The 25,718-nt window shown below is 30.2% G+C and overlaps 1 protein-coding gene across 2 annotated transcripts; it reads left to right on the plus strand.

Moving 5' to 3' along the window:
• The first annotated feature begins 1,017 nt into the window (after positions 1-1,017).
• LOC134680711 (ADP-ribose pyrophosphatase, mitochondrial-like) lies at positions 1,018-18,373 on the plus strand. Of its 2 annotated transcripts, none has more exons than XM_063539908.1 (8): positions 1,018-1,209; positions 11,682-11,944; positions 12,805-12,903; positions 13,332-13,418; positions 14,081-14,189; positions 15,120-15,263; positions 16,044-16,161; positions 17,164-18,373. In XM_063539908.1, exons 1-8 carry the CDS (start codon positions 1,138-1,140, stop codon positions 17,274-17,276), a joined length of 1,005 nt encoding a protein of 334 aa, XP_063395978.1. In that variant the 5' UTR covers positions 1,018-1,137; the 3' UTR covers positions 17,277-18,373. The 2 variants fall into 2 exon arrangements, with proteins under 2 accessions (XP_063395978.1, XP_063395977.1); XM_063539907.1 differs by lacking the exon at positions 1,018-1,209 and adding an exon at positions 3,724-3,833.
• Positions 18,374-25,718: the final 7,345 nt, after the last annotated feature.

Here is a 25,718-nt window from a genome sequence, read left to right on the forward strand (position 1 = left end):
GGATCCGCCACTGGAGTTTGCGGTAATGGAAAAGCTGATAAATTAGCAAAGTGTGGTGCTGAACAACAACAGAAAATAATTCCAGTCTGCCTCACAGAGATGAAGACTATCAGAAATCTCTGTTCAACACTCCACAGCAACAAGACATTTACCACCAGCTAACAAGCTCTGAACAAATCACCATATTAAGACTGAGGACAGGACACAACTGTGTTACAGACTAAACTTACATCTACACAAAGTCATTAAAGTTGTTCCATCTCCAATGTGTTCTTGTGGAGAAGCATAGCAGGAAACTGCACACCTCTTACAGACATGCAAGATCCATTAAACATTGCATGAGAGATATAATAAGACTGGCACTCAGAAACACCACTCAAAGAGAAGCCATACGGACCAATAGATGCCCTACAGGAGACCACCAGATTTGTTGATGAGACTGGTATTCAAGTGTACAGGCGAACGATCAGAAGAAGAAATGAGTTTTTTTTTTAAACCCCAAACCTGCTTGATCAAAATTGAAACAGTGTTACATGTAAAACTAGCAAATACTATGGCAATCTTATATATCATATTTTTTAACAGTATATGAGGTAAAAATGACAGCTAATCGACAACACAAACGATACACCGGAGATTTACATACTGTTTTCAACCATAAAAAATATATAAATAGCTCTTAGCCGAATCTAAAGACACCAACAAAACAGTTTTATGCTTGTGTACATGTACTGGATATATGCTAAGGCTCTAGAACTTCAGAAAATATTTATTTTAGAAAATTCTTCTTTAAACTCGATATCTAAATTTCATATAAACACTTGTCTTTTGTCGAATAGGAAAATAAAGCAGTAGTAGGGTGAATAACTAGGTTATTTTCCAGCGGATATACCATAGACAACACAATGTGTTGTTAGAACTATTTAAACCTACGGAAATCAATATTGTTTGAATATTAAATTGTTTTAAGTTGAACTAAAAGATTAAATTTATCATAATATATGATTTAAATGTGTTAGTGTGTATTAATTAATCTGACTATGTTTCCAGTGACATTAGAATAAATATAATTTTAGTTTTATGTGTAAAGAACTGGTACACCGAGTTCGGCGCTAGTGCAGTGACTAGAGTGTATAAATGTTGACTGTAGTATTTATTGTTTGGTGTTACGTTCGAGACGCTGTAGGTTCAATTCTTGGTTGGACGACAGTAAGTTTTGGTTCTTTGCATTTATTTTTTTGTTATCTTTTGTTTTTTGTCGAGCCTGCGACTTCTGTTGTAGAAATTAAAGCTCATTAAAAAGGGGGGTATTGATCCGGCGGCGGCGTCCAAGTCGATGACCATGGCGGCGTTTACTACTTATAGAAGGTGGAAGACCTGGATGCTCTGTGTATAGATGCCTTTTGTAATGAAAATTTCGTCTGTGGTTCAAGCTAAGTTTTTGAGGTTAGGTCGTATATTTCTAATACTATATGATTCCTATATGTAATAGGTCAACTTTATATACATGCCTTATGTTATGAAGGTTCCATCTGTCATACTTGCATGTCCATTGTCCTTGACCGTCCTCATTTTCATGGTTCAGTGTCTATTTGCCAAAAAAAATGTATTTATATAGTTAAATTTTTTCTTATTACGATTGATAAGATGCCTATTTCAGTATGAGCGTACTTGCAAGGTCATCATGTCCGTCAAGCAGTTTTCATTTGAACTTCACCTCATTGCGTGGTTCAGTAGTTGCAGTTTCTGTGATTTGATTTTTTTCTCTTATATTATATGTAATAGATGAATGTATATGATCATTTATAAATTCTCGCAGGTGTTATTTGACCTCGGTCTCATTTCCATTGTTCATAGCTCAGTGTTAAGTTTTTTGTATTGTATGTTGTCTGTTTTTCTTAAACTATAAGCAATAGGTCAACTATATTTGTTGTATGAAAGGATTGTAATAAGTAGATACCTGTCGTGCAGGTATCATCTGACTTTGACCTCATTTTCATGGTTTATTAGTATGTAAAGTTGTCATGGTAAAGTTTGTTTCGTATATACTATATTCTATATGGCATCTATATGTAATGCAGAGATTGAGTGTAAGGTACGTGTACATGTCTGTCTGAACAGGGACTTTCTATACCCTGGTCTGAACTTAACCTTATTTTCATTCATTGTACATTGGTCAATGTTGAGTTTTCTGATTACGTTCGTTTCGTATAAACTAAAAGCAATAGGAAAACTATATTTAATGCACGTGTATATCGTGATTGTGAGGTGTACATTAATTTTCCATTTGGTCTATCTGACATTGACCTCATTTTCTTGGATCATGTTAAGTTAAAGTGACGCTTGTAGTAAAGTTCCATATAAGGACCATCAACATAAAATAAATGGTCAGTAAAGCATGCCAGACAATTTAGCTTGTGCACCCTTATTATAAGGTCTGGTTTGGTTTTCTTAGAGGCATTCAAACTATGGTGTAGCAACTATTTAATTTGTCCCAAAGTTATGGTTTAAGCATTGAAGTTAGAGATTTACAAACAAGACGATAGACAATAAATGCACAAACTCAGTTGTTCATTGTTTAAAATGAAAAAAAAGTAATATCGTTAATGGATTGTAAAACATTAACTCTCACCAACAACAGTTCAGAAATGTATGATTTGAACATATTTAATATTTTTACTGACCAATTGTTAATACTTTGGACTTTATGCTATCATTATGAATATTTCTAATATTTAGGTAAATGATTCAAGGTGAGAATTTTGTCACGGATTTTCTCTTTTGATATATATATATATAAGGCAATGCCAAATAAAGTGTTACAATATAAGCATGATAAGTTATGTACTAAACACAGGCACTTGTTTTCGAATTTTGCCCCCCTATACAACATATTATTAAGGTAGATAAATGGTATATCTCCATCTAGAATTGAACAAGAGCAGTACAAAATCGAGTTAGTTCTTTGACTAAAATCTGCAAATTTTGAGACAGATTTGCAATGTATGCATATGTGTAAGACAGTTTATTCGTTTAAAGAATACTAATTGAGTCATTGCATTATCCAAACTGTTTAAACAAATACCGAATAATTGGGTTTTATAATCAAAATTTCAACTTAGCCATTTAGGGGAGTTAACTCTTTTAATAAAATATTTATACTGGAATGATAGGGATATTTTCGGTTTTGACTAGCAACAGAAAACAAGTTCGATGACACCAATTTTACTTTTAATTATCTTAAAGTCTATCTTCTCATATTTTGCAGGACGTGTAGCTCAAGTTGAGAAAAGTGACTCTCATTAATTATTATATTTAGAAAAAAACCAAAAAAAACATTGTAAAATTTTCACTTTGTCAAAGTAGAAAAAAATTCTATCTAAGGTGATCCAATTTAACTGGCTAGATTTGGAGAGAGGGTTTTTTTCCTGAGGCAATTAAGTTCCTGGTGTTCTAAGAGAGTGAGACATGTATGAATTTATGTCTCTGGTGTTCTAAAGCTAAAATTTGTGTCAATTTTGCATGATGTTTTAATTATTTTCCCTCTAAATAGTTAATGTGCATAGTTAAATATTTTTGGGTTTTTAGAAAAGAATCCTTGTGACAAAATTCTCACCTTGAATCATTTACCCAAATATCAGAAATATACATATTGCTGATTTAGTCCACGGGTGGGCCTCACGAATAAATAGTGAATTAAGAGTTGTCTTTCCATACCGGAAGTTTACGTCACGTGAATGACAAATTGTTTACCTTGTTCACAGGGCGTGCTTTGGTTATCAGTTTCTGTTGCCGTTCTATCTGTTTGTGTATTGGTTGTAGATATACACTTGGTAGGTCTGATAAATAAGAAGTTGTATATAAAATGGGTTGAATTACTTTCTCAAGAAAAAAGTTATGATAAAGTATTGCTCAACAAACAACAGGTGTCCGAACAAGTTTAATTAGTGGGTTTTCCTGGAAAACATTTATTTATTTATTTTATGAAGCAATTATCTTCTAAGTTCAAGTCCTGTAAGTCCATGACGTAATTTTCCCTCAATGAAACAAGGGCAACTTATCATATCATGTATTCTGGAATGACAAGAGATTGTTCATTGTTTGCATCTATTATTATTTATCGTCGTGTCATATGTTTTCGTATGTCATATGTTTTCGTATCAACCACATTTCGTCGGTTTCGACTGCATACGCGTACATTGTGACATGTTTTTCTGTTTCTATATTTAGAACAACAACACCACTACAACTTGATATATTTAAAACATATTCAACGTCGCTTTTTAAAGACGTTAGAACAAATTAAATAAAACTGACCTATTTAGCCATTTTTATTTAATGTCAAAAGTACGCATCACTAGAATAGTTGTGGAAAAAAATTCTGAAGGGTTAAAATAAAGTCCAGATATGTTTTTTGCAAGTAAGACACCGGATCTTCAAGACATATGACTGTCATGTGTTTTTTTGGCCGTTTTAATTACAAACCATCGAGTTAAAATTAGCAGGGTTCTTATATAAAATGGTTGTTCAAAATCTAACTATTCAATATTTCATTGACAATTTTTTTTTATACATCCTTGATACATGAAGATGAAAACAGTCTTAACTTTTTATATTTAATCATAAATTTTGAAAACTGCATTTTAAATAGAAAAAATAATGTATTTTGTACAAACCAGGTGCCAATCTGAAATTAATCAAAATCTAAAAATTTAATCACACGAAACACCAACCTTACACTATTTACTAGTAATTTTTAGTACTGAAAAGTATTTAATAACTTTTTTTATGATTCAAGCGATCACCAGAACCACGACTTTAGAAAAAAATTATTTCCGGATTTTGTAGTCATTTCCTGTCCGTGTACTGATCCAATTTTTATTTCATACGAAAACATATGACGCCGTTTTTTTGACATACAAAAATCGCAAAGTAATCGGAATCAGTAAAAAATCGTAGAAATCATTGACAAAAAAACTAGATACCTAAAATCAATCTACAGGACATGCTTTTTAAATTTGAGTAAACACCTAAATAAAAACTCAACAGTAAAAACCGTAAGCAGTGAAAATTGTTATTAGTACGAAAACACATTACACGATGATAATGATATTTTTTTTATCCATATATATACATTTTAAAATAAACTTGCTTTAGTTTAAAACTAGTTGCAAAATGTTCTTTGGGTTAATATGAGGCAGGCATTAGCTGTGAAAGGGGGACTAAGTCTGTGTGTGTTTTTTTTTTTTTAAGTTAAACATGTTAAAAAGAGAAACTGAAATACCATAACGTTTCTGATTTTGGTTCTGTTGTTAAGGCTTTAGTTGTGACGTTATGACGTCATACTCAATGTAAACAAAGTCATTAGGTAACATCTTTTTTTTAATATACAATTTTTAAAAATGAATTTTTATTGAGTTCCTTTCTTAGACTGATAAATATACATTTTATTCAAAGTCTCATGCAAACATGACAGCAAACGGAAGTAGATTTCCGCGCAGATACGGAAATTCAAAAATTCAACATTCTTAAAAAAAATTTGAACGATTTTTAGTACATTAGTGCAATAAAAAAAATCAGAAAATTTCCCAATTTTTTTTTTATTGAATTTTCTACTGAACTAGGGGACTTTTCCCGATAAAAACATTTATGCAGTCAAAGTGATAAATATATCAAATACAAGAAATAAAGTTTTAGATTTTTTCCGATATTTTATGTGTGTGCAACTTTTGATTATACATGTATATTCATTTAAGACTTCTACATTTTCTAAGTAAATATAAGTACATTAGGCCTAAGTTACTATTATTGTATAAATAGATTATACACCATGGCAATTTTTCTTACATAATTAGTCATTATCTACATTTAAAATATGTTATACTTCTGTAACATCACAGGGGTTATAAAATATTAAATAAGAGAATTATGTTTTATCATTGTTTATTAAGTCCTTCGTACACTTATTTATTATCATAATATCTGATAATCACAACTTTTCTTTTAATATAAAAAATAAAAATTCCACATTTTATATTTTTATAATTTCAATTTACATGATTTATATGAACTTTAGGCATTGTCTTATACATGTAATACAGTCTGAATTAATCAAACCTCCAGTTTTCTGAAACACATGTGGGACACGAGATATATGAAAAAAATGATAGCAAGAAAGAGGTTCGATATTAATCAGTCGCGTCGAACATATAATATGAAAGGGAAAAAATAGAGATCATAGGTATGTTTCAAATGGTACATGTATATGGACCATAATTTGGTATTTGGCCTTTGGTTTCTTTTTGTATCCTTTTTTATAAGTTCTAAAATTTTAACTTTTATTTTGTGGTTTGTGTTGGTGTTAGAATAGTATGAATGGAACAATTGAGTTTTTTGAGAAAAAATTAATACATTTTGATTCACCGTTTACGTGACATGAAACCAAACAGGAAACCAATCTTTATTTTCTTTATTTTGCACAATATAATTCAAAAGGCATAAATAAACACCATTACTAGTGTTACTTGCTTCATGTTAATATTTAAAATCTATTTTCAATGTTATATTAAAGTTTTTTTTAACCTGACAGTAAACCATAAGAAACCGAAAGCATTTTTTTAGTTTTATTTTATTGCAAAATCTGCTTAAAATAATCTGACCAGTATACTTTTTCTTAAAATCCATCTTATATGTAACAGTATTATAAAACTCCTAAATATGTGCTTGTTTTGAAAACAATTAGTACAATTTATTCAGAATTTTCCATATTTTCTTCATTGATACAGGATACCATAATCGTTGTATCTTGATGTTTAAGCCAAAAAAATGTATTTATATTTGGTTTTGATATTCCAGTTATATACAATTTATTCCAAATCATTGGCAATGTAACATTCTTTAAATCCAGTAAAGAAAAAAACTTTTAACTTGGAATTAAAATCTTTAAAATAGGCACAATGTGATACTTGTGACCTGTACACCATCTACATGGTTTCCACATTTTAACCTACTTTAGTGGGCTAAAATCAATAAAGTACTTCCTTTCAAGTCATGCATGGTAAAAGTTTACTTCTCCTTTGACAAGTTTATTGCGTTTCTGATAAGTGTTTGCAGAACATGAATAAAAAATATTAATTAAAAACTGTGACTAAGATTCCAACTTTGTACATTCCAAGTGTAACGGTATATTAACATGTATTTTTTTATTAAATTATATTTATTCACCTAAAATATCCAGGAATATTTACTGCTGAAGTTAAATCAATCCAACGAGCATTGGTACAATGATAAGAGACGTAATTTCGATTGATTTTTCCAAAGACTCTTCACGTCATTATCAGGAAAAGAAGTGTGTTCTAACGTCTGTCAAATATGAAATCGATTTTGTCAAGTCAATGGGCATTTATTTTCACACAGGATCGTATGTAACATTATGCACATAGGAAAAATAACAGACCACAGGCTAAATCTCTTTGACAATTGTATTTTCCTCTTTTAAACAAGACGAAACAAGTCTACAGATTATGTTTGCTAACATCCCGTTGGAAACAAAAACAATGTTTAGACCTACATTGTAGTATTTCGTTCATCCGGCCGTAATGGCGTTATCACATGTTAGTCACGTGTTTCACGTATGACCGGAAATGATTAGAACTTAAGGACAAAAACAATTTTAATAAATAACTGGACTTCTGTTTCGTGTGAAATGTAACGCATAACGATAACGTTATTTTCTTACTTAATTATTACGAAGATCAAAACAAGAATGTAAATCATCTCGGATTTACCTGCTTTAACATCTCGCGAGAGTTCATATTTGCATATTGTTTTTAAGAATTCTATTACAACAAAGCAGATTACATCATCTAAAAATTGCGTTACGAAATCGGACACAAAAATCACGCCACTGTTCTTACATCTGCTACATAAATACTTATAGTTCTCGGCATTTTCTTCTCACTATTCTTATTGGTCGATGTTCTTTGTTATTTGAAAGCAAAAGTTACGAATTTGCCGGTGCCGATTATCTATAAATCAGTCAGCGTTATGCTCTTTGGAAGCAAAAAGTAACGCGAGAAACGACACAAAAATACGGTTGTAGAATCTTTGAAATTCGTATATTTTAATTTTTTTCTAGGGAAGAGTAGCATACACTTGTATGTTGATAAAAATAATGGCATCTTTAGATGTAGTTGCAACTTTTCTTACAGTAATTCACATTTTATCACTTTTCTATAGTTATAGGAAACGGAGCCCAATAGCAAATTATGGTCCATATACAATAACCAAGTGCACACATGAATTTTCTATTTCTGTACTGAACATAATTACCTCAATTTACTTACATAAACATGTATGTATCATAAAGTTTAATGATTAATCAAATCCTTTTAACTTTTAACATTTACTTATATTGTACAAATGATGTAATTTTGATAATAAATTTTCATATAAAATTTTCCATATAACATGTATAATATGTTTCTAAGTATTTCTAATTCTGAAATATATATTATCTCCCTTATCAATTCTGAATTTATAACATGTACAATGTACTTCAAAAATATGGCTTTACATATGTTATTTTTTGTAAATAACAAACAATTGCCAATCAACTGCTGATCAAAAAATTAAAGCTTACACAAATAATAGCAGTAAATTTAAACTACAGTATACATATTTATAACAATTCTAGAAATCATGGTTGATGAATGATGATACAGTGTTCTTCCCAGATATTCCATTTTACATCCTTATAAACAGGGGAAATTGAAATACCATCTTGTTTCTAAAAATTATATCATCACATCCATAACATAATCTATAAGAAAACCACGCCAGATAGCATCACATTTAAGATTTTAGCACCACATTTACTGATGATGAATATAATTACTATATATAGTATACCCCAATGGCCATGTAAGGTGAGAATAGACATATCATGGCAAATATTAAATAACAATCTTTATCAGTCTTTCTAATGGTTCTTAATAGATACTTCTCTCCATTTTTTCCCCTGAATATTTAAGAAATTGTCAATTTTCCAAAGAAAAATTTATTTTTGCTAATTCTTTTTTAAGACCTGAAAACAGATTTACTAAGCATTGCTCTAAAGCAAGAAACCATATAACCAATTTCAAGTTCTTAGACTACATTTATTCTATGTCAGAAACCTAAAATGTGTCAAATATTTTTAATTTACAATCAAAATTCAGACCCATATGAAGCATGAATATTGGTACAATTTTTGACCAATTGTTCAGGGTTGGACCTGTGTGGTCCTATCCAGCTGCACCTTAAGCTTGACGAAGCTGTTTATTTATAGTTAAATTACAAATTTCCAAACCAAATTTCAATAACTGTACAAAGGGAAACAATTCAATGTAAAAATTATCCAAATCTCAATCTTTCATGCAACTGTATACATGTATATAACTGAACAGTCAGGGGACTTACTGAAATAAGTGAATTTTAAATCACTTATTTGAGTAGCAAATTTGAAGTTTTGTCACAAATTGTGATTTTTGTTATGTAGTTTTAACAAAATTTTAAACACATTGTCATAGGTTTGAATAATATCTTTTCATTAATAAAATTGGAAAAATGAAATTTTTGCTTCTTTAATGTAGCAAGGTTTATGCCTTTGATGCTATCATTTATCTGCAAATTCTATTTTAGTTGAAAAAATGCTATAATAATGACTTTACATAATGAAGTGATACTTACTCAACAGATTTTTCCCAGCAGTGGGAACATTTTTCCTGTAAAGTTCAAGGTTTCATCTTTCAGATTATGTTAAAATTCTACTGTTCGTGATAAAAAAAAATCCCCGTTTGGGGGGTGTTGAAATTAGTGGGAGTTATTAAAATAATGATATTTAAATAAGTGATTTTTAGGAAGGAATTTGACATATGATACTTAAACAAGTGATTTTAATGTCATTATCCTAGATTCAGTACAAGGTCATCACCTGAAATGACCTGGTCATCCTAGACAACACAGATGTTGGTTCTGATACTTAAATAGGTGATTATTAACTTTTTTAGAAAGAATACCATGACAACTCTTACTTCCAATCTTTATGGCAATACTATTAGGCCACACCAATTTAATTTCTTGTTCTACGGAATTTTTGGACTCCAAAATATGGGGCGAGCCAGCGATTTGAAAATTTTAATAAAAAAATATTTAATTTGCAAATTTTTGAGGCGAAGCTTGAAAAGTAAAGGCGAGCGATTATAATTTTTTTTTGTAAACATTAAAAAGTAGATTTTGACAATATTAAAACTTGATTTATCACTTGTACGTTGACATTTCTTAAATTTCTGATGTATTTTTCCCTGTTCACCAATAAATAGTTACATCTGGTCTATGTGTGTGTGACTGACAATGAGACAATTCTCCATTCAAGTCATAATCAGTTTGGGGGCAACCCCTTAATGTTATAAATATCCCTTTTACATGTTTTATGAGGGATCAATATAAGTTATAATATATTTGTTTGTATAAAAGAGCTCATATTTTCTCAAAGAACTATATATCTATCTGGTATTAAATGGTCAAAACATGTCCAAGAATTTTGTAATATTCCTGGACTTTAACCATGTTAACACATTTACTTTAACAATTTAATATTATTCAAAATAAGTGGACCCCTCTTTTAGAAAAAGTTATTTAAAATATGATGCAACTCTCCTCTTTTTGAGTACAAAATTCTAAGTTTTCAAAGGTTTTGTATAGAAGAACTATACAAATCCTTGGTATTTCTGTTTTCTTTTCTACATCAATAAAATGACCCCTTATCTGAGGGAGGGTTGTTCTCAACCTGATAATAACAAACACAGGTCGAAGTACGGCCTTTAAATTAAAAGGCCGCCTTTTACACAGGGCTTTGATACAGACCAAACAGCAAGCTATAAAGGACCCCAAAATTATTAGCATACACAATTCGAACAGGAAAACCAACAGTCTAATTTATATATATATCCAAACAGGAAAATACCAAATTATGAACAACATCAACAAACGATAACTGCTGAACGACAGGCCTCTGAATCAATCAGGACAGGTGCATAAACATGCAGTGGCTATAGATAGTTTTATTTCTCCAGCATACAATATAATTGCAGTTGAAGGCAAATCCTTCAGAAGTTCTTCGTACTTTATTCTAACAGCGAACATGTTTTGATAGGGAATATAAGTAAGGGGGAAAGAAACCAATTGTTTGTACTTTACAGGTACATGTATTTCCGCGCTGTTATAAATGTATATCGGAGCACTCCCTCTTTGGATAAATAGGTTTCATGCTGAAGCAAATATTCTCACAGATATTTAGAGCTTGTGGTGGGGTGATTTTATGTTTAAATTCGTTATATACAGGTTAGACTGTGATTTTAAAACAAATGTTGATATCTTTTTATAATATTTACAAAAACAATGGTGCGGGAAATGGACATGATTACATTTCCGGATGCGGGAAGCGGGAATGTAAAAAAATTTAAAAAAATCTGTTTTGAAAAAAATAGGTGCGGGCGAGTCCGTCGAACAAGGCATCAAATTGGTGTGGCCTTAATGTTACTTAAATCAGTGATTTAGAAAATCACTCATTTAAGTAAGTCCCCTGACTGCTGAAACAATTGTTCCTGTAAAATCTAATATTTTTATTGCCCTTTTTGTAGAATGGAAATCGTATGATTGGATTCTCAAACGGAGTAAGAAGACTAAGTATCAAGATTGGGCAAACTAAACCAAGCAAGATGTCGTTTGGTGGACTTCACTGTAAGGCACGGTGTGAGATTTATCCACGTACAAAAGATGTGAAGAGATTTAAAGTTCCTGATGATAAAGTGAGATGGAACGTACCCTTCCCAGAATATAGTCCAACAACCTTCACCACAGAGACAGTACTTAGTGGGCCATATTACGCAGATCCAGATATATGGTATGCTACATGTATCAATGTTCCAAGCTGTCTCTTATTTGAAGTGAACATGTCCTTGCAATATTTTCTGATAGTACATGTACAAAATCATGAAGTAAATGTGTCAAATAAGATATTAAACAACTCTGCTTTGAGGAGTTTAGTAAGGTTATTAATTGTAGAACAGTGATTACTCCATTACATGTTTTACTAGTAAAATAGAGAAAGGAAATGGGGAATGTGTCAGAGGGACAACAACCCGACCATAGAGCAGACATCAGCCAAAGGCCACAAATGGGTCTTACTCCAGTGTTCTCCACAAAATTTTCAAATAGTAGTACACATATAGCACCGTACATGCTATTCTATAAAAAAAAATCCAAAATAGCACAAGAGCACAACAGTGTTTTAAGGCACTGGGGAGAATATTAATTGTTTACACTGTTGTGTTCTTTCATTGATTTATCAGTCAGGAGCTATATAGAAGATAATTAGGGAATATAACTAAACCAAATACATGTGGTAGATATTGGTATTGTCAGACGAAAAGACAATTTATTTTTGTTTTATTTCTAAACCTGTACTGCTGAGAAAGAAAAAACACACCATGAAAATAAACTCATCATCATGATCATAGATACCAGGATTAAAAATTTTATATTTACGCCAGATGCGCGTTTTGTCTACATAAGGCTCATCAGTGAAATATACATCTTTTTGCAGCATCAGCTCAGTCAAAAATATTCATAATTAAAACTTTTTGCAGTGTTAACTCAATAAACAAATCTGTACATAAAGGGGAGTTAACTACAAAATGAACTATTGTTGATTTTTAATTTTGCAATCTTATTGACAGTACATGTTTTTGTTTTATTTTAAAGTTCTGGGAAAGGGGAGATAACCAAATGGAATGAAATTGATGGCAAAGTTAGTCGAGTCAGCTTTGAAGGAAAATATGAAGTTGTGGATGGCCTGCCATTGTAAGTTATCATGTATTCTACATACAAATTGTTAAATATTTTAACATAATTACAAGTGGCTTTATGAATATTAAAAGTATTAAAATATTTGAAAATTACAGGAATATGTTTTGAGTTATTTGGTCTGGGGTAGAAATGTGCAAATTACTTTTAACTATATTCACAGAAATACAAATTAGTACCGGTAAGTAAGTAAAAAAAAAAAAGAAAAGAAAGGGCTATCAATTACAGAAGTTTGGAAATTTACAGTAGTTACCATTGTTTCATTTAACACGTTTAATAGCATTTTGAAAATATTATTTTAATTTTCTTATTTCTAGTTATTTATTACATATTAAAAAAGTGCAACAAATACACATATGTATATATCTATTATAAAGTGCAACACATATGTATATATTTATTATGAAGTACTATTTGATTTACAGAAACCCTGTGGGAAGAACAGGCCTCAAGCACAGAGGATGTTTAGGACGTTGGGGACCTAACCATGCAGCTGATCCAATAGTCACAAGGTAAACCACTCACATGTATAATAAAATGACTTTTAGGAATTACAGTCATAAGATATATGAAGATTTGGTATGAGTGCCAATGAGACAACTCTACAGCCAAGAAACAATCCATAAAAGAAAAACCATAGTTCAAAGTACTGTCTTCAACATGGAGCCTTGACTGTCACCAATCATTTTACTATAATGATGCAGCTGTTCAATTTAGCTAAACAACAGTCTTATTTAATTTTATTCGACAAAAACAAAAATCTTCAAATTTTTTGTTGGGGGAGATGTCAATTTGCAACAGCACAGTGTGTTGCACAACAACGAAAAATTGAATATAAATTTAAATGAAATAGCCAGTTCTGAGTTCTTTGACTGCAGTTATTCTGTGTTCGACACCTATAATGTGTCAAATATTTAATTACAATCCAAATTCAGACCTGTATCAAGCGTGAATATTGTGTCTATTTTTGCTCCAACTGTTAAGAGTTGGACCTCTGCATTCTTATCCAGCAGTGCTGGATGAAACAATTTTATTGTTAATATCTTATAGCTAATGCCCCTTTATGGATAAGGCCAACATGCACTCAGACAATAAGTTTGTCCCCAGTTTCTGTAAAAGTGATCTGAGTGACTATATTTATTATCTCAATTACGTTTTTTTATTATAACTTCAGATGGAAAAGAACTGATGATGACGAGATTGTGAAGGGAGAAGATGGTAAACCTGTCATGGAGTTTGTGTCAATACAAAGACGAGATAACGGAGAGTGGGCCATTCCAGGTGTACGTTAAATCTATTATTATACACTGGGATTTACCATGTGAATATAAATCTATTATTAGACACTGGGATATAATCTATTATTAGACAGTGCTGTGATATAATCTATTATTAGACAGTGGGATATAATAATCTATTATTAGACAGTGTGATATAATCTATTATTAGACACTGCTGTGATATAATCTATTATTAGACACTGGGATATAAAGATGGTTTCTGTTCTTGAACTTAAATGTTTTGAAACTTATACAAAATGCTTATTACCACAAAACACAAATTAAATTAAAATTTTTATGGCATTACATCAACTGTTCTCAGTTATGCCCCATTACTAATAGAAAAATGCTGAATTTTTCCTTTCCATTCTCTAAATTTAGTTTGCCTAGGTTCAACCAAGTGTTATGAAACTTATACACAATGCTACTTACCACAAATACAGATCAAGTTTAAATTTTTGTGGTGTCACTTTTTAATGTCTAGAGTCTTCACGATGAACTGTTAAATCTACAGGCCCAGATCTCAATTTTTGAAATTTTTTAGTTAGATTCTGTTGGCCAGTAGATATAATTTTTACAGGCCTGAGAGCAATTTTACTTGCCTGGGCTGCCACTCCTCATGAAGACTGCTAGAGTTATGTCCCTTTACAAAAATTGCTGGATTCTTTGTTTTCATTTTCTAACTTAAGTTTGTCTCAAACAAATGTTATGAAACTTGTACACAATACTTACATAAGTTTGTCTCAAACAAATGTTATGAAACTTGTACGCAATACTTAGATCAAGTACAAACTTGGATAGCACAACTTTTACAGTTCTAAAGTTACACAATACACACTCTTATTTTATATTTAAATATGGGTTAAAATGCTCAATTTCAATGTAACTAAAAAAAAAATTGCAAGATTTGTATGAAAGAAAATTTTTGTTTAGGGTATGGTAGAACCAGGATCATTAGTTAGTGCTACAATTAAACAAGAATTTGGAGAAGAAGCTATGAATTCATTAGAAATGTCAGAAGAAGAAAAGAAGGAGATGCATGATAAGATTGAAGATTTCTTATCACACGGGGACAAGGTTAGTCATTGTTTATTGTTTCTGTACTTTAGGGTAAAGTCGATGCCGGAGAGGTGGTTACTGACACGGTCCTCAAAAAATTTGGCGAGGAAGCACTCAGTACAAAGGAAATATCACAGGAGGAGAAAAACAAAGCTGTTGAGTCGATGAAACAGTTCTTTAAAAAAGGAATTAAGGTGGACTCAATTTCATTGGTGTTCAATCTATGATCTTTTTATCATATAATAACATCTTTATTACCATTTGAAGCTCACACTAAACTTTGTAACCCTCTGTCTTTTTCTTTAAAAGTCTATGCATTTTATATTTATAGGTTGTAAAAAAAAAATACTTGAATAAGTATTTCCATTCTCAATTTTATTTTGGAGAAGGTTAAGATTATTTGTTTACACAAGAAGACAGCAATCCAAAGACGAGAAAGACATCTAAATGTATAACCATAACTAACTGTGGATTCATTTATTTATGTTGAATAATGAAAACTTACATGTTCGTAGATATTTAATTTCGTGGTTTTACCAATGTTTGTATACAAGCCTATAAAAGATATGTCATTTGTTGAACATTTAATTTTGTGGTTCACCTGTACCCAAGAAAATTGCTATCCATCGAAAAATGATATATACACAAAAAAATTACAAGAATAATTAACATCTAGAGCCAATAGGGTTATATTTCTACCACTTCCTTGTTTCAGGGCTACAAGGGTTATGTAGACCACCCTAGACACACAGACAATTTAGTTTGTGTCAAAAGGTTATATTTCTATCTCTGTTTCAGGTCTATGAGGGTTATGTAGACGACCCTAGAAACACAGACAACGCCTGGATGGAAACTACAGCATATCATTTCCATGATGACGATGGAACCAAAGTAGGACAGTTTAATTTACATGCAGGTAATTACAGGAGATTAGGAAAATGACAGTTTAATGTAAATTCAGAAACTATTTTGTACATTTTAGTACTGCTATTTTTGGTGACTGACATTAAAATGTGAGATATATTATTGCAATTTCAGGAAAAATATCATACAAATATTTTGATCAGATATAAGAATGAACATTTTTGCAATTTTCACCTAGTTGCATCATCTTTGAGATAACGCACAAATAACATAAATTATGAAACAGGAAACATGCATTCACCTTATATCTATTTGTCTGCAATGACTGGAAATTACAAAGGTTCCTTCAGGGAAAATTTTGATGTCATAATAGAAAATATCATAAGCCACAACTATAAAAAGAATATTTATGGTTGATGTCACCAGTTCAAGCAGCGCAGATTCTCATGTCAACTGGGACAGATTTCGATATTGCAATAAGGTCTATTATTGTATAGCAATATAATATTCCCCACAGAAAGTAACCAAAAGTTAGCGTGCAATAAATTCTAATATTGCACTAGTGCAATAAATCTTCAAAATTCATGACATCATCAACGACATAATCTTAGTTTAAACATTTTTACTTTCAAATATTATATTGCTATACAATAAAAGGGTTATTGCATGAATATTGGGGAATATTGTCCCTCGTAGAACATATATTGCACTCGCAAGCTTGTGCGATATAAAGTTCTACTCGGGACAATATTCCCCAATATTCATGCAATAATCCTATATTACCATTAATTCTCATCTATAGATACAAATAATTTCTATAGGCAATCTTCCTAACTCACTATAATAGACAGAATTATTCATACTTTTCCATACTCTAGTATTCTTAGAGTATACTTAATACATGATTTAAAATCTTTGTACATTTTGTATATTAATCTCTTTTCCATTCTTATTTTAGAATTTTAAATTTTGTTATGCCTGCCGTCTTTTAGATGATTTAGATTTTTTTTATTTTTATTTTTATGGATAGTTACATGGAACTTTTGTATTTTAGGTGATGATGCAATGGCTGTTCAGTGGATGGTCTGTAATAGTTCTATAAACCTGTATGCTAGCCATACATCATTTTTACAACAAGCAGCAAAGAGAATAGATGCAAGCTGGTGATCATGTGACATCTATAGCCTGTTATCATGTGACACTTAAAAACTGTTGCCATGTGAAAATTATAAACTGTTATCATGTGACATGTACAGACTTTTATCATGTGACATTTATAGCTTGTTATCATGTGACACCAAACGGCTTATCATTATCATGATAAATATATATACCGTCTCATTTTCATAATTTATTTATAATTACTAATTTACAATTTTTTTTATTAGTTGTTTTCCTCCTTATAAGGTCTTTCATATACAATTTTCTTAAACTTTAAATAAAACTTTATTTGTTCAACCACTTGAAAAGGGAGGGGTTATTTGTTGTTCCTCTTTTCTGTTTGTCCATCACATTTTAAATTTCATACATTACGAACTGAGGCATCCCCAGGCCATCCCCTATGCATCCTGAAATTGCAATACAAGTAATGTTTCAGATGCTAAATAGTTATGTTCCTGGCTTGGAAAACATGTTTATTGGGGATATGTAAGAGGGATGTTAAGCCAGGGTGACTGCACATTTATAACAAAAGATTTATTATGAAATTATGAATGGTTTGAAAGTTTTTTGGTTGTGGTTCTTTCCTGTTACTCCGATTTCCTCCACAAATAAAATCTGACCGCCATGACATAGGCTGGTGTGCGTATCATATATTTATTGCTGAATCATCAATTTACAGGGGTTAGAATATAATACTTTTGTATATTCTCTTTCTTGTGGTGGTCTAATGAAATACAGTTGTAAAAAATAACCCCTAAAAATGTTTTATTCAAATGTAAAATTATTAGGGATATTTGGCTAGATCTACTTTAATGGTATTAATAATATAATTTGTGTTGTGGTCACAAACATGTATTTAGTAAATCTTTCATTGTATTTATTCTGGTTATAAGAATTTTATTTTTGCAATGTATATCACCCAAGCACAGATATTATTGAATCTGAAATATATTTTATCAGCAGTTAAACTTCGATTTTATTAAAAAATCCATTAGAACCATAGTTAATCAGAGCATTGTAGTAATAGATCTAAACAGTAACCCCAATATGTAATTCATAGCATAAGGAGTGAAACCTGTTCCAGAAATATCTAGTTGCCAAAATTTTTTTGTTTATTGAAAGTATGTGTCTGTTTTGTGTTTTTTTTTTTTTGTCTAATGAAAAATTGCATTCAGCACTAAATGAAATTATGCATGTGAGACGCAAGATAGCTGTTTGTTTGTGAAAGCCATCTTTTGTGCCAATGTTAATTACAAAACCTAAATTATATTTAGTGAGAGATTAACTCAGGTGTTCTATACGGAGAGTTGAAGATTCTTGCCCTGCAATGAATAAGAAGAACATTTTGTATGATTCCATTATAAATTTCATTTGGTTGTAAAGCTGTAAATATTAATCAACTATGACTGCAATTACAAAGTTTCATACAAGCAATGGAGATAAAGATGTTTTTGAAGAAGTATTTGACGCAAGTATTGATACAGAAGCATAACTAATTTATAAATGTCATTTTAATTTTTTTACCATACTGTAAAACTCAATTGTTCTTCCATAATAAATGTTGATTGGTACTTTGATCACTTAATACTCATTGAAATCTTGGACTGCTGCTAATACATGGTACAAAAAAAGGGGGCTCTGTAGAAAAAAATATTTATTAACCAATTTGAAAACAAGTTAAAGATGTCTTTACATGTCTGTTTAAATTTAAGTAACACTCTGAATTTTCATTATTTTGAATAATTCGTGGACTGATATAATATACCAATTACATTACAGTTACCTGGATATAGAAATCATGGGCTATTATATGTGGGAAATATGTTTAATTTATATCTTATTAATCATTTGTTTTAGTATATTCAATTTCAAGTGCTTTCTTGAGCATATCATAGTTTTTTATATAAATTTGTATACATATGTATATACACATAATTTATAGAAATATAAAGTAACTACACATATATTTATACATTCACGTCAGTAAACCTTACAAATTAAAATTTAGTTTTTTGTTAGTTTTTGTTTTTTCTTTTTTTGGGTGGAAACTTATGTACTTTTTAGCTATTTTCTTGTTTAGTATAATATATGTTATAAATCAAGGTTTTGTTATTGTTTGATCAAAAGTTTATGCACAAAACATACACTTATATAAGATAGTAAATAAACTAGTTTGCAACACATTATTGTTGTTGAAAAGACAATGGCAATGTCTATGTATTATTTAAGGTGCATATATTTCAGAAATCCAAATTTAACATTTTGAATTTTTATATGAAATATACACTGGTATCATATGAAAGTAGCCAGTTACCAAAAATGCATAATTATCTCTGCAATGGTTCTGAAAAACAAATAAACATTTTAGCAACCAATATAGAGTGGGGTGCTCATTTTCGCCATATCTGTCCATGTTTTCTTCAGTTTATGTTCAGGTCTTTATGTTTTTGAAGTGTACTGATATTTCTAAATGAAGATAACTTTAAATGCAAAATATTCTTAGCTTGAAAACGTGTTTGTTTTGAGTGAAATCATCTGAAAAGTTGGATTAAAGGGTGTTAGAAATTTCCTAATTTTTTGTCAATGGGGGACACATATTCGCTGTTTTTACATATCTATTTAAAACCAAACAACTGCAGCTTTTAACAATATTTATCAAATAAATTTCATTATAGACAAATAGCAGACATTTGAAAGGTGTAAAAAACTAAAAGTTAGGGCAATCAGTCAATGCATTACTAAGAAATGCTTCTTTGAAATCGTTTTTGTCATTTAGGAAATTGGCTGAAAATGGTTATCCATTTTTCGATCCTTTGCCATAAGTGCCGAAATATAGTCTCATTTTCAAAAATAATCATATTTGTTATAAAAATATAATTTAACGGCGTATATCTTCCATTTAAACCATCCTTTGAAGTTTTTACACCCCAAAATCATAAAAGGGCGAAATTGTGTCCATGGCGAATATGAGCGCCCCACTCTATAATTATCATTAATTTCCCAAAAGATATGTATTTAAAAGTAAGCTTAAAATCCCTAATGTAAGATGTGAAATTATTACATGTATATATATATATATTTGTTAAATAACCCTATACCTTTAAAACTCTACCATCTTTGGTTTATACATATAATACTAACATGATAATAAGTATACATTGAAAAGATAATAGTTATTGTAGCAATGTAACATTAACATTTATAGTTTGGATTTAGATATTATTTCTTTTATAAATTTGTTGATTTTTGATAGATGAAATATTGTTGGTTGTTTTTTTTAGCTTATCCGATTATTAAAATATTCAATACCTTTCTGAGTTTTTCTGTAATTTAATATTTTATAAATATTGAAAAGAAAATATCCTGTAGAAGGAACAAAAAATCATTCATCTCATAGTATTTATGTAATTTATACAAATGACCATTATTTGTATAACAGACATAACTGTTTATTTATTCAGCCAAGTCAGCATTTCCTAAAAGCAAATGAAAAATTAGGAATAATTTCTTGGTTGTATTTGATCTGGGTTTATTTTAACAGAAGAAACATGTTTATTCATATATACATGTGGATTAAGAATTTAAGAACATTTTTATTGTTTTACATTTTAAGCGCTGGTGAAAAAAGATCCTCATTGAATCAATCTTTAAAATAGCTCAGCTGAAAATTACATGAACAAGTTCGCTAGATAACAAATATGTGTATTATCTGAACTGCAAATAAGGCTCATTGTTTGAAATGTATATTATACCATTGTTTCCTTCGTCTTGAAAAATATCAATATAAAAGATGTGTTACTATTGGCATTTTTTTTTTATTCTTACTTCTGATATCATGGAATATATTATTTATAATAGCTTGCCATCATTTGTTACTAAAAAGTAATATGAAACTGATTATGATAATGCTAATTAAACTTGAAACATTTTTTTTTGTGTTAGTCTGAAAAGAAATACTCCCAACTTCCAAACTTCCCAAGGTAAAAACAAAAATGAAGAAAGAAAAACATTATTATAGCTGACAAATGAATAAACATGAACAATAAGCCAAAAAAAAAGAAAAAAAGAAGCACACACAAAAGAAGGAATGGGACACACCTTTACAGGAGCACATTGATTCAAATATAAGAGAGAAAATCTTGAGTATCAGACAGTTTTTTCATTCAGTAAAATATATAGGGAATATTGTCTAGTTAAATAAAGACTAGATGAAACAAACTAAACATGTAAGTTTTTACTTTTTCATTTACCAAACAACCAAACCAAAGAGCATAAAACAGTTTATGGCCACCAATGGGTCTTCAACACAGTTAGAAAATTTGGCAGCAGCCCCCTTCCCAAAAATGTATACTGATCAGTAAAATTTACTCTTAAAACATGTAAACAAACCAAAACAAATAAACAAAAGCTTACTTATTATCATAATCATATGCTGCTATTTCAGTTGTTGTGTTTAAAGGTATAAATGTCAGATCATGAAATGATAAAAGAATTATCATTTCATTCCACATGAATAAAGTTAATTATGTATGAAAAATTGAAAAGACAATATTTTGACAGTTACATGACAGAATGTCAATCGTAATGTACACATATATCCTAAAGACTAAATTAAGTATAAAACGGGAAAAAATAAACAAGATCTACTATACTAGTTCGTAAAAGCATATACGCGTAAAATATTTATATTTATACATATCTAAATCTTTATGCCCAAACTCGTGGACAACGCTCTTCAAATAAATACTATGAAAGATGCACTTTAAATTTCAGACATATTTATAATGTTATTTGTAACTATAAAAAATTGTTTTTTGATAATTTTCCAAATATAAGGTAATGATGTGTTATGATAACCATCGTACTTCGGAAGGGACAAACAAGAGGGACAGCCGGAGTCTCCGGGAAAGTCAGTGTAGGAAAAACGGTGCTATATATTCTGCCATAGGTGACAATATTAACATTTCTAAATTGACCACTTTTTATGATAAAAAACCTGGATAAAACGTTTTGTGTGGTGTCAGTACTTTATCATTCTGTTTTAGAAATTAAAGCCAAGTAGTATCATGACCAACTTCCAATGGAGCTTGTTTATGTTATCCATGCTCACCGTCATTTTGCACCAATTTTATCTATACGTTTCAAAATTTATATTGTTAATGTACACACTGCAATTATTCAAAGATAAATGAAAAATATATAGTACCTTCACATCCAATCACAGCGCTCCTAGTTTGACTTCCTTCAACTGCCTTGGGTAGCTGCGACATGCAGAACAAAATGTTACAAATTGCAAATTTAGATCATAAAACTTGAGTCTGTTGTATTTTTAACTTTTCTCACCCTGACAATATACTTTTATATAGAAAATATCCTAAATTGTTATAAATGCACAGACAGCCATTTTATTAAAATAATCCACAAAAAGTGATTATTATTGAATGACTATGATGTGCAAACTATTGGCAATTAAATTACCATGAATTTTTCCAAAGGTCAAAGGTCATTGATGACCTGACCTTTGACCTTGTGTATATTAATTGAATTTTGAAAGGAAATATAATAGAAAGAGGCTACTAAACATGGAATAAATTATCAGGATGTTTTAAGCCACTTAATTATTATCAACATATGAGAAATAAAGAGTCTAGGTCATGTCAAAAGTGCTTAGCAACCACCCTTATTTGATAAAAAAATGTACCAAGCAACCATACATGATTTCATTCAGGACTATATAAACTATTACATAGACCTAACTTCAAAGGTCTTGAGTGTGTAATCACATAAGTTGTAAGCAATCATTCATTTAAAGTGTAAAACTGCCTAGCAACCATCGCTTTATATTGAAAAAATGCATAGCAACCAATTAATTATTTAGAAAAACTGAACAGGAACAGTTTATTTTAGATTTCATTTTGGCAAAAATTAGAAAAAAATAATATTACCGGTACAAACACATGTCTAATCCGGAAGAGTAAATTAAAAAGCAAATTTAATTTCATGAGACTGATTACACATACAGTCATGGGACAAAAATGATTTCTCACTCAAAAAAAGTCCCATCATTTCAACTGAAATCAATATTTTTTTTTAAAATATTACCAAGTAACCGTATGAGCGATTTTTCTAAAATAGATACCGAAAGATGTAAAAATGTTTGAAGTTTTGTTGATTATTTGGTCGTAATTTTCTTGAGTTTCGTTTTCATCATTTGATGAGTTTAACACACATGCAAATTTTTACGATTTTAATTTGGTTTGAATAATAGCAAACTTTTCAAGAAATATTTTTCTTTGTGTTCATCTCGTCAGATAATTAAAATGATCACCAGAAATATTATAATCAAATAAACAATAAAACTTCAGACATTTCTACATCTTTTGGTATCTATATTATGAAAATCCCACATACGGTTACTTCGTTATAATTTTCGAAAAATATCGATTTTAGTTGAAATAATAGGACTTTTTACTGGGAACTCACTTTTGTCCAATGACTGTATTGTATATACACAAATTTAAAAGATGTCGGTCTGATGAGACAACTCTCCAGAAGACAACCAAATGTTATTTAAAGACAAATTATTTATATCTATAAGAAGAAGAGAAAAGGAATATAACTGCTAAGAGATCGACCTGTTTATTTTGGTCGGAGTTGGCCTTTCAAGCAAAGAAGTTATGCATTTACAATATATTCATTTTCAATCGTTATAACTTATAAGGCTTGATTATTTCATAATTTTCGTCGTTTTTTTTTTATTGCATACACACTGTTTTTGTATTTTAAATAGTTTCAAATGTGCATCTAAATGTACAAAAAATTGTTTTAGCATGTTTTGGGCAATATTATTTATCTCTAGATCAAGACACTATCACATTCATTTCGTTAAGCTTCCTTCTTCCCCATCACAAAAGATAAAATGCTCTTTCCTAACTAATATAACGACCCTGCATCTATCCATTGCTATTTTTGTATATCAACAGTGAGAGATTAAAAAATAATATTAAAAAAATACTTATTTTAACAGAGTCTCAGTGCCAATTGAGATTTACTAATCGAACAGACTAGGCCAATCAGGACCCCTTTTGGTCCAAAAATTTAGAATTATTACATTTGCTTAAAAAGTAAACTCTAACGCTATTTATAAGAGAGTAGAAAGCGTGTGTTGAGACAGAATTTTCTTATTATTTGCTAAAATAAAGATTTTACTATGCTTTATTTATGAATATGATAAAACAGTTGGGTCACCGTGCTATTCTACAAGCTACGGGTCATTGAAAATTGCCTTAATTTGGTTGGATTGTTCTTGAAAAAAACACATTTGTGTGCATAAAAAAATTCTTTGAGATAGAATTTTGAATTATTGCGGGAAGATAGGTTTCATCATATGTTTTAAGAAATAAAAAGAAACAATGATGTCACTGAACTAGTTTTCTCGCTGCAAGTAATAGTAAAAAAATTAATTCACTATTATTCCAGTCTATTTTGTTTTACTGAAAGAGTTATCTATCCTTAAATGGCTCATTTGAAAAGAAAAATTTCATTTAAAAAATAAGGACAATTGTTTTTTATGAAATTTATGTTGCTAGATTCATACTTCCGAGGACACAAATCACCTTTTATTAACCGTTGCTCATGAATATTTCTGTAGCTAAGTAGTTGATTAGAAATTTGTGAACTCCAATTGAAGTAAATGTTCATTTGTACTTCAAGTTATTCTCAAACCAACCATCTCTTATGGAAAATATGATTATTTGTACACTCCATCAATTCGTATGTGCTAATTATATTATGTAGTAAAAATGGTTGCTAGGCAACCTTTTTTTTTTACCGGAACCAAATTTTTTTTTTAAAAGTGGATGGAGAGTTGTCTCATTGGCACTCACACCACATCTTCCTATATCTATACTAAGGCTAGCAATGGTTTGAATTTAGACTTCTTTTGAGAGGGTGCAAAAACGCCCCTTTTCATAAGTACATTCTCCTATGCCGATTTAGGCAAATAACAAGACCAATTGGTACTGTGATTGTACAATCCAAGATGGCGCTATACCATGAATCTACCTTATATTCATTTGACAACCCCTATTAAGAGTAAATCCCTTTAAGGTCAATTTGGGGTATCTATCGTTTATGTTAGTATTAACCTAGATACATAAATATAGAAGAAGCTAAACATTTATAGCTGCAAGAGTAACTAAAAAAAAAAGAGTACATAATTGGGATAAGGAAACGAGAAAAATGCTGTTATTTGAATTTTTCTCCTTAAGTACTAGTTTTCATTACAAGGCAAACCCCCTATATGGAGTACAATGAAATTTTCGAATATTTGAGTAAATGATTGAGTCTTGTTGGTAATTTTTACTATTAAGTTGTTCATTTATCCATATAAGTTTCAATAAAAATAATGTTTTGTTACATTACTTTTCTTCATGCGTTGAAGATTCA

This window comes from Mytilus trossulus, chromosome 8 (genome assembly GCF_036588685.1).
Source record: "Mytilus trossulus isolate FHL-02 chromosome 8, PNRI_Mtr1.1.1.hap1, whole genome shotgun sequence".
NCBI lineage: Eukaryota > Metazoa > Mollusca > Bivalvia > Mytilida > Mytilidae > Mytilus > Mytilus trossulus.